This window comes from Athene cunicularia (genome assembly GCF_003259725.1).
Source record: "Athene cunicularia isolate RWA chromosome 1 unlocalized genomic scaffold, athCun1 chr1_part1, whole genome shotgun sequence".
Classification (NCBI taxonomy): domain Eukaryota; kingdom Metazoa; phylum Chordata; class Aves; order Strigiformes; family Strigidae; genus Athene; species Athene cunicularia.
Genome location: NW_020799091.1, coordinates 97,980,210 through 97,991,040, shown reverse-complemented (window position 1 = coordinate 97,991,040; position 10,831 = coordinate 97,980,210). Strand labels below are relative to the sequence as shown.

The following is a 10,831-nucleotide window of genomic DNA, read 5'->3' as shown; positions in this document are numbered from 1 at the left end:
GTACTATGCACTTGGGTGGTCCAGTCACAAGGCAGATGTGAGAACTGTAGTAAATGATGATTTTTAATTGCACGATGACAGAGAATGTGTAAGATGGATTCTGCAACAGAGCTATTGTTTAGTGATGAAGGACTTTTTTTTAGGCTACTGAAGAGGTGAGATTCCAACTATGTAAATGTCACAACAGGTAGGGTCTCTGTATTTCTGTATTCAGCAAGGTCTCCATACTTCCAAAATATATTTTTAAATGTTCTGATGTAATTTTGATGTTTTCTGCCTTTTTTGTTCAGAGCACACTCTAGAAAATTACAAAGAATATTACACTAAATGAAAAGCACAAGGCCACGCATGTATTTTAACAGAAACATTTGGAACTTTTGCTGAGATCTCTTGAAACACTCCCTATTTTCTGCACAAAAATGACCTTATTGACAATGTAAATTCTTCAATTTGTAACTTTTCAATACCAAAGTGCTACTGCATCTGACTTAAACAAAGAAGCAAAATCATATTAAAAAAAAAAAAAGAAAACTTGAAAAACAAATGGTTTTAAATAAGTCCAGCTGTTTTGCTGCCTGCAGCCAAGGATCTTTTTAATTTGAATCCTTTTAATTTTTTTTAAACATCAAACACTGATCTGAAGTCCTGCTTTCAAATACTCTCTGAGTTGACCTGCAATTGTTTCACTCATTTAAGAGGTACATTAAATAATAATCAGCTAATTTGGAACGCACACGTGTCAACATCAGCAGTTTGTAATTAATGAGTAGTACAACAACTGCATTCAGACCAAACCCTCAAATAAAATAGTGCCATAAACTTTACAGTGACATCTGATATGTTTGTGCTGTAACGATGGGCAACGATGACGACTCTATATTAACCATGCTGTTAGTATAAGCCTTGCATATTTGCTACAGGACAGAATATTGTATGCACCAGTTTTGCATACGCTTCCTCTTCCCTCAGAAGATGGTGACAGAAGAACTGTTAAGGCCCCCTCTTTGCTAGCCTGCTTTCCAGATGAGCTTGACAACCCTGTTCAGTGCAAGTTATTTCGTGGTGCATGAACTGATCTATTTTCCAGCACACTGGAACGTGGCTTTTGTACTGCGCAGTAACCTTGGCTCTGCTGAGCTGGGAGTAAATCTCACACCAACTCCATCAGAGCCAGGACTTCACCCTTGCCATGCTAACTGCGTGTTGGCTTTCACTTTGAAAGACTAGGAGGCCTCCACCGCTGCTGTTAGGAAGTCCAGGCAAGCTCAGGAGCAGAATGGGGTCATATGGGGATGTATTTAGTTAGGGAATATTGAGTTTGCCTTATGAAATATGTACATCCTGATTACTGATCCTGAGGGTCACCATGGTGATGAAGGAATAATGAGGAACAAGTAGGTAGAGATGACTCCACTGGGTGGGAAGGCCCAGAAATTCACAGGGATTTTGGTGCCTAAATCATTTCAGTGGGAGTTGGGCACCTAAATGCCTTTGAGAATCTGAGCCCAGTTAGCTGAGTAAAATGAGAGTGAGATAATTGTAAACAATATTTCTAGGTAATTAGGAGGTCACTTTACCCATCGTTATTCCAGCCTTTTTCAATGTGATAAATTTGACTTTGGCTGCTACCAAAAAAGGCAATTGCTGATCTTTTTTAATATAGGCATACTTAAATAATAATAGTATCAACAAATAAGAAAAAGTCTAAATATCAAGCATAAATATCAATGAAATCATCAAAGTAGTACAGTAGTTGAAAATGACCCAAGGCTGTAGCCGTTGTATTAAAAAAAAAGTCCAAGAGAAAAAAGTTAAATTAACTCATTGAAAAAGGAGCTGATTCTTTCAGTTGACAAAGCAAGAAAGAAGCAAGCATGATTAAAACAAAAAAAGAGCAAAATCTTTTTTTTTTTCAATTTGTAAGGTGCCAAGAGAAATAAAACAAATTAGATGCAAAGCAGGATGAGCTGCATCCTAAAAAACAGACAAACAAAAAAACAAACCCAAAACAAAACAAAAAACCCCAGCAATAAAAAATTCCATATAAAAAAAAAAAAAAAAAAAAAAAAAAGAAAGAATTAAGTCCAACATATAAAACCTCTCATTCACAGCATTGCTAAAACAGAAGCGTTCACAGTTTCCCTCTGGGAATCTTCCTATACTTCCTTACAGCTAATGTCCATAAGATGCAGTAAACTCACTAAGATTTTTTGGGTTTTCAGTCTTAAAAATAGAAGTGAACCGAAACTCTCTTTAGGGCTGTGGAGACCTTCAAGCCCAGGAACATTAGAAAGCCACAGGCCTGGAAACAGACTGGGTACCTTTCTACCCACCCTCACTACCTCCGGACCACCAACTCAGGTATGCTCCTTTCCAGAAGCTCAGCCCACCGTGAGGGATGCTTTGCTGGAGTGACGTCGCTTCACCAGTGGCTGGCTAATACACGCCACCACTCCTGGGATTGCTGACTTCTGGAGGGTTTGCTTCTGAAAGTGATGTATGAACATGGCAGGGCCCATAAGCAAGATGGGTGTTTATGGGATACCTATGGGCACTGGGAAATGGAAAGCATGTTAGTCCTGACCCATAACTACTTAAAATTCATTCAGTATGGTCGCCACACCGCTTCCTCTAGCCTTGCTGTGGTCGCCATGTTAGTGGGGGAGTTGCTGTGGCTCCCTTCTGCCTCAACCACATCGCTTTGGTTGGGGAGATTGGGGTTGAGGAGCGTCGATCCCGTGGAGGCATTGGTGCAGGGAGGGTGGATGCGTGGGGGGGACCGGTCCCCCCCTGAGATCATGGAGAACTGATAGGAGCCAGCGGAGGTTCCGTAGTAGAGGTGGTAGGAGGGTGAGGTGGTCTGAAACGGGCTGCCCTGGGCCTGCGACGAGCCAGGGTAGGGAGGCGGGAGGTAAGTGTGGTATCTTGTGGCTGTGGACATGGCAGACATACCAATTCCTATCCCTGAACTGACGGGCGTCGGCGTGTAGGTAAATGCTCCTGGGTAGTGCATCCGAGGGTCGGAGATGGAGGGGAGCGCGGAGAAGGAGCGGTCGATTCCCACCCGAGGGTCACTGAACGCAGTTAAGTCAGAAGCACCTGGGTGGTGGAGAAGGGAGACAGAGAACTGTTGAGCACACAGAATGGAGGTTCACCTGTTCGAGGCAATAACCAACATCCAAATGCTGGTCTGTGGTTAACCAAAGCTGCCAGAACAGAGCTATCCCTTACCTGCTCTCTAACGCAGTCATTGTAATGCTCGTAGATCTGGATGTTTTGGATTAATTTCAGTAAAGCAGCAATTAAAAAGGAGTGCCAAGCTCTCACCCTGTTTTGTATGTGTTTGCTTTGAGATACCTTACAGCACATGCAATTATTTACATTTCCAGTGTGTCCTCATCCTCAAGGGGTGGGTGGGGAAGAGGGACAGAGATCTTAAGCTCCTTGCCCAGCCTCACCTGACTCACCAGGGACACTGATGGGACCTAAATATAAATTGTCCATCTTCTGCATCATCTCTCCTTTCACCCAGTTTTATTTTCCAACTCAAATGGGAAGTTCCCTGGAGTGGAGATTGTTCTTCAGGTACATGAACGTGCACAGGTGGGGTTTACACACACAGGCTCAGTCCAGCTCTCAGCACTTAGGAGCACAGTCCCCCACTGACTCTCAACACTACCAAAGTCAAGATAAACCAGGTTCACTTAAGGTCTTCAATCTGGGTCCTCATATAATGTCTACATAATTGTTACTAAATTCTGAAAATCTTGGCTCTAATGAGTACATAAAAAGGACAACAATAGTACTGCCTTTTTTAGAGCAGAATGATGTGTTTGGGGGTTGGCCTTTTTTCCTCCTTTCATGTGTGCTAGAAGCCTTTCTCATCCTGCTAAGCGAAATATTTTATACAACAGTCAAATTCTGCTCCACTTTGGCTGACATCAGTGGAAGTATGCCCGGTCCCATCGTCTCCTTCCCTGGTGTGCAAGGATTAAACAAGCGGAGCAGATAATGGCCTCTTTAGGAAGGATCTTCATCATAACTCAGATTAATGGAAGGTGTCAGTCCCTAGAGTTGGCAGCTATGCATGATTAAAATAACAACAATAACAATTAAGAAAAAATCTTTCCAGAAGACAACTTCTTCTGTCAGACAAGGCGTGGAGTCTGTAGAAAAGGAGCCGTGCGCTGAAGGAAATACTCATGAGAAGAAGCAGAGGGAAAACAAAGCTCTTGGCTCTGACCAGATTTAAAGCTAGAGCAGACACACTCCAGCGCCAAGTTCTGAAAGCTCGTCAGCAACACAGCCAGTACACTGATGAATTTCTATAAATTTCTTAGAAAAGCTCTGACGCATGTTGTATGGTTCCTTTTTGAGTTTGTCTTCTATTTTTCCTGGAAGATTAATGGGACCCCTGAACACATCTCCTTTCCCTAGACCCCAGCACCTTTAGATTTAACACGGCAGGATACACTATGGTATGGAATGGCAGGAGCTTCAGAGTAGCTAAGATTGAAGGTGGCCTCTGACAACCTGCCAGATTTTAAATGGCACTTCCACACCTCATTCCTGAGAAAGAAACCAAACACCTTGAAATTGCCTGGACACATCACTTATCAGATGAGGGTTTCTTCTGCCCAGTTTTGGCAAAAAGCAGAATAATGAGATTTAATGTCAAGGTGTTTCAAGTATGTCCCATATCTTTGCTTTTTCTTTTGAATCATTGTGTCTTTAGATGATAGGGCCTAAAAACCCCTCAGATTTGCTCTTTGTTCTGACAAGGAGGAATTTCTTAGACAGTACATGTGTGTGACAGTAATGGAACTGGGGGGAATATATTGTGAAGGACTTGTCTGGGACTACTGAATGATGTTTAATATAGAATTAATGTTTCTATATAAAGATGTGTAGAGATGAGCTCCCATATACAGAATTAAGAGAGGAAAGAAAGCATGCTGACATATGAACTAAGCTCTTCTAGGTTCCTTCACAAGTCACAGAGAAACTATGCCTGTCCCAAGGTAAATCGCTTGGACTGCTTTGACCTCGGGCAGAAAAAGCACCAACAAGCCCTAGTGCTGGTGCCCTACCTCCATGCTCACCATGTGCACAAAAGAAACACAGGGTGCAGTTACTCCACACATACGTGGCTGTCTTCTGTTAGACTCTGCACTCCCAGGGGCAGCCACCATGGAAGCCTTTGATGCTCATAACGCACACAGTGCATCACAGGCCCGGGTACACAATGACAACATTTGGGCACTATGGTGACGCAAAAAATAATCGCATTTCAATACTGAGTGCATTCACTCATTTGAATGCAATTTCAGTTGCCAACACTGGTAAAGGTAAAATGCGACTAACATCTCCATTCAGTTTGATTTACATATCTACAACTACACATGCATCAGGAACCCTTGTATAGGACTTGAAAAGCAAAATAGCTGGTAAATATTGTTTTCAAACAATTCTGTGAAGAAAAAATACATTTCTAAGTAAAACACTTGATGAAATACTTTGTTTTACTTGAAATTTTTTGGTTGCTATGAAGAAGATTTTTTTTCATCTTTCTCTGTTTTCTCTGTTTCTGTATTTTGCCAGTGGAAAGGAGTGCAAAGGGAGGAAAACACAGGGGAAAAAGTAAAAAGGAGTCTTTTCTTTTTAAAAGAAGAGTGTGTCAGTGAAGAATAAGAATTTCTATAGACCTTTTTTAAAACAAGAAATTTCTTTTTTTCTTCTTCTTCTTCTGAATGGTTTCCTGTATTTTCAGTTATCTCTAAGATGTAATTAGCACCCAGATCTAACACATAATTTACTTTTGGTGGGCATCATCCCTGTGACTCTTTCAAAGCAGACTCTATATGACAACAATAGGACAGGCTGGAGCATATTCAAGTGATTCTCTCTGATCTTAGAAGAAGCCCTGAGTATTCAAATGAGAGCAATATGTGCGGCCAAAGAAGATGTTTTTGAAAAAGCTCTGTGCAAATTTGAATTATATGGCTCTCATTCATTTTAAGAAAATTCCTGCTATTGAACACACACATATTGGTTCAATATGTGTGGGTTAGAGTCAGCAGATGGTCAGTTGAGTATGGTGGAAACCAGGGGGGTAGCTTTCACTTCAATGCTATATTTTAATGTTGGCTTGTAAACCTCTGCAGTACAATTTGACGAAGATGTAACAAGACAATCCAGTGCAACACTTAAAATGTCAAACCCCACCATTCTGCAGTCAGTGTGTCCACCCATAACCTGCTGTGCTCTGGTCTGAATTTAGAGTGAGGGAAGGAAACAGAACTGAAATATCTGTGGCATTTATTTCTTGGCAGATATGATAGCTCTTCAGCACTCCAAACTATTTTTATAGTTCCATACATCTGCAAAGTGCTACTCTCTCCTCTTTTTTTTTTTTTTTTGTCTTTTTTGACAATATATGTTGGGCCCAGACCATATTTATTTACTCTTTGCACAAATCCAAGCAAAGTGTTGGGAGAAGGCTTGTCTCAGAGGGCCTGCAGTAGGCTTCAATGCAACTGGAGAAAAGCTGTGGCAGCACCCTAGGATGCTGCAACCTGTTTGCACTGGAGACAGCCTCAAGGCTTTGGTGAGGCTGGGTGTGGGGGGACAAACTTTTAGGTACTTACTTGACAGCCGGCTTGAAAGCTCTGCGGTGAGGGATGTCATGCCGCTAGCCCTGCCGGGTGATATTGGCGTGGCGGGGTGCACAGAGGGGGTGGCAATGGAGCCCAGGTACTGGTAGGACTGGTCGTAGGACCATGGTGGAGACGGCTGTACTTGCCTTGTGTCTGCAATGAAAAAGAGACCTATAGGGTGTTTTGAATGATAAAACTTTGCAATCAAATATGTAAACCAAACCACATGGTTGAAATAGAAACTTAAATGCCAAGATAATTACATTTCAGTTCCATAATCCCCTTTGTCAAAAAACCTTCAGATGAATTGCTTTCTAAAATATTATTTGTGCATCTGTGATTTTTGATCAGTTGACTTTTTTTGTGAAGATTTTTGATATTTCACATTGATGGTGGGCAGGGAAAAGTGGTCAGGGAAAAGCAGATGAAGCCTTCTGAGGTGAAAGACTATTCATTGCTGAGATGCATTAGTATTTTGGGCTGTGTATTTGCAGCCCTTTTAGCCAAAAAAGACCTGTCTTGCATGGCACCCAGGAGACAAAAATCTGAACTGTGAGTGTTTCTGTGCAACTGTGCAAGTAGTGAGAGAAAAACAAGATGAAAGTGTGTGTGTGTGTGAGAGACAGAGATGAAGAGTGAAACTTTTGTCCTCCAGAAGGCAGACTCCTGAGTGAATGAATAGAATTGGGGAATTTGACTTCTTTTGAAAATCCCAGGCTTAATGAAATGAACATGTGTTTTGTACATCTATTTTGTATATGCTGAAATACAGAAATACAATTCAGAGTGATGGGTACATCTACTAACATTGTTTAAACCTTAGCAACAGCCTCACACAGACTCCATGGCACTGCTAAGCTGAAAATGCAGACAACCTACGAGTACAGGCTTTCTGTAGGAACTGCTGCTTCTTGGAAGCAAAATCTTAAAATGCACAGATGCATAAAACATTTACGGAAAAACGCTAACCTGTATTGTCTAGCCACACGACTAGTTTGGCTGACGTTTGAAATCAGAGATGCACAGCAGGGAGTTTGTCCAAATCAGTTGCACCAATGCAGAAACAACTCTTTCTGCTTATTTCATCTTTGTATACGAAGCTGGCATTTTCAGTGTGTATAGAAAATGTCTAACTTTTGTACAAATAAAAGCGAAAAATGTTCCTCCCCCCCTTACCTACCCAGAAATTTTTTTACTATTTCTAGTGAAAACTTTTATATTTTCTTCAGCCCTAAGAGCATTCTCCTGCAGCTTCATCTAGCTAATTGCCTTTTTGAAAAAAAGTGAATGTTGAATGAACTGCATTCAGATAAAACTGATCAGCATGGAAGGGAAATTTCCTAAGTCTGAGATGAAGGACTTTGATCTTTCATCAGAAAGACCATCTGGAAATTATTATTTTGTTGTGCTTTATAGAGATGAGTTTTGCATTTTGTTTGTTTCATCTGTTTAGAAAGAAAGGTTTATACAAAACTCCAAACTTTTAAAAAATAACTAGTGAAGTCACTTGCAGAGTAAGCTGAAGTCCTGTAAAGACTTTTATGCTGAGTAACATATTCAAATTCAGATATTATTAATATTTAATTTTTTTTTTTTTCAGGCAGGCTTCCTTAAAAAGAAATTCAGTTGACTCATGCTGTTTTAAAAGCAACATCCAATTGCATTAAATGGACTTCAGTAGAAACAAACAAAAAGACATAGGCACAAAGCCTGCCTTATTCTGAATTACAACATCATCCCATTGTTAATGTATGGTCAGTGTTTATTAAAGATGACAGGGAGACAGATGAGGGAATTCAGTCTCCAGGGGTAACATTAGGATAAATACCACAAAGCATCGACAAAGCAGGTGTTGTAATGGTACAACACTGTGTTTCAGTTCTAAAACATGGTTAATTAAATCATTGCTCCCTTATTTCAGCATGCAGTCTCACTGATTTTGGTTCAGCAATGCGGCCGAGTGCTAGAATCATGATACATGTGCTGGAAGGATCCCAGCCCAGGGGTAGAAACCCCCTTGGCTATTTCTTCTGCCTGGGGACCCCTCCGTGTGCTTTCTTGAGGCTGATGCCACAGGTGGCAGAGCCTCCCCTCTGTCACCTCTCTTACAAGAGCTCTGGTCAACACTCACTGCAGAAGCCACTGAACCCCTTTGACTGGGAGTGTTTTATCACCAGCTTTCAGGTGCTCTGTCCTTAGGCCTTAGTACTGCAGAGAAGAAGGAAGGCCCTTCAGAGCGATCTGGGTATGTGTGAGGGGGGTGCTGCCACCCATCCTTGTATTTCAGGCTGAAAGGAGAGAACGTACTGTCTATTTTCTCCTGTTACTAACTGTTACTGTGTGGTGGGGCAGCTCTGTCTACCACTTTTCTCCTGTTTCCTACATTGCTGGCTCTTCAGCACGAGATGTGGTTCTGTCCTGTACCTTGCCCAGCACGCATGGGATCCTGGTCCATGAAAACAGCCCCAAGTGCTGTATGAACAACAGTAAGAAGATGTAGAAAAAGGCACAGTAGCTACCACAGCTGCAGAAGAGAAATCAAGACTTTGTCACGGGTTTACTAAACACTGACAAGACTAAACTGAAATATGGTTTCTTTCTTTTAGTGCTATTAGAATTAGCTTTGTGGCTCTGGCCTGTCTGGAAAGCAGATAATGGACCAAGTATGTGTCTAGTAACATCCAGAAAAAGATTACCGAGGTATCTGACCTCCTTATCCATTTGCTGTTATTACTGACCTCTGGGGTACTTGAAACAGTGACAGACAGCCTGAGAGACCCCCATTATTAATCTCCTCATCCCATTAAGTCTTTCTTAAGTGAAAGTTCAAACTACCGATCAATTTTCCATCTTGGTACCTGCATTCCCAATCCCCGTATTTGCTCTTAAAGATTGGCTTTTTGACATCAGACTGGTTAACAAGTTGCAATCTATTCAGCGATGTTAATATAGCGCATTATATTATATACACATATTAAAGAAGGTTGTGCTGACTAACCCCAGGCATCACCTTCGCAGTTTTTTAATAACAAGTGGAGAAAAGTACCACTGTGATAGCATTTTTATGGCACCATTTCAATATCAAGAGGCAGACTCAGCTCCCAGTAAAGACAATGTTTGCATTTCCAGCAGCTTCAGTAGGATCTGGATCAGGGGCCTCAAACAGCATTTTATTTTTGTGATAGCTGCTTTTCTTCAACTTTCAGGTTACCTGAAATTAAACTGGAATGGGTTCAAATTTGCCACAGGACTAGGCTACACAAAAAGGCAACAAACTTTTTCCAAATCCATCTCTTTTCTGCTTTCAAAATAAGGAGATGCACATCTCAGAAGTTAGTAGCTTGGCATGGGGAACTGAATATGTGGCTTTGTGTGGCTGAAGTTAATTTGGTCAAAATATGCTGCAAATAAATGGGAGTTGCTTCCCAACTCAGAATATCTGTGAGGAGATTTGCAGGGAGAGCTCCTTCCACAACGGGGAATAACAGGGCTTTGGGTCCACACGGTTTTAAAGCCAAACAGGATTCCAAAATCATTTAAAAGCAGATCAAAATAGCATGAAACCAGGGAAGTTGCTCCAGCTGGTGATCTGTGCCCAATCCTCCCTGTATTTCTCCCATTAGCAAGTACTTTCCATTTCTGCTTTTTACGGTGTGAGAAAATGTATTTAAAACATGAAAACAGTTATTAATTGCAATAAACCACTCCAGGGCGAGAATTATGGTGCAATAATTCACACCTTGCTGCGTAGTCACGAGCTCTCGGCCTCTCGCCTCATGCCTAACAAGCTATTAAGCCGAAAGTACTGAACCATCTTTCATGCCTCGTCATGTTTTATTGCCGCAAAAAAAGGTTGTGTTCGGCTTGTTTTAAAAAGTTGTAATTAAGCTGTACAAATGTTGCTTAATGTTTAATAGTTTAACGAAACAAGCTTCGGTGAAAGGCTCGGCGAACAGAGAAAAAAAAAACAAACCAAAGCAAAGCGGCCTCCCCTCTGCACGCCGCTCCCTCTGGTCCTAGTATTTAGCATTTTCCCAGCCATTTTCGCTGTGGAAAAATGAAGAGCCTGACCGTCGGGAGGCGGCGGGGCCCGAGCGGTGCCGGGGCGGCCGCGCATCGGTAGGTGGCAGCGGAGGCCTGGCAGGAGCCGGTAAGGCCCGCCGCGGCCCACAGCC

The 10,831-nt window shown here is 41.8% G+C and overlaps 1 protein-coding gene across 1 annotated transcript in view; it reads right to left on the bottom strand.

Moving 5' to 3' along the window:
• Positions 1-2,090: 2,090 nt before the first annotated feature.
• Positions 2,091-10,831, bottom strand: part of RUNX1 (runt related transcription factor 1) — a 69,397-nt gene continuing 60,656 nt past the window's right edge. The window contains exons 5-6 of the mRNA XM_026846541.1: positions 6,648-6,809; positions 2,091-3,099 (exon numbers count right to left, since the gene is read on the bottom strand). Of these exons, the coding sequence (XP_026702342.1) occupies positions 2,606-3,099; positions 6,648-6,809 (656 nt within the window). The 3' untranslated portion in view covers positions 2,091-2,605. The remainder of the gene's footprint in view (positions 3,100-6,647; positions 6,810-10,831) is intronic.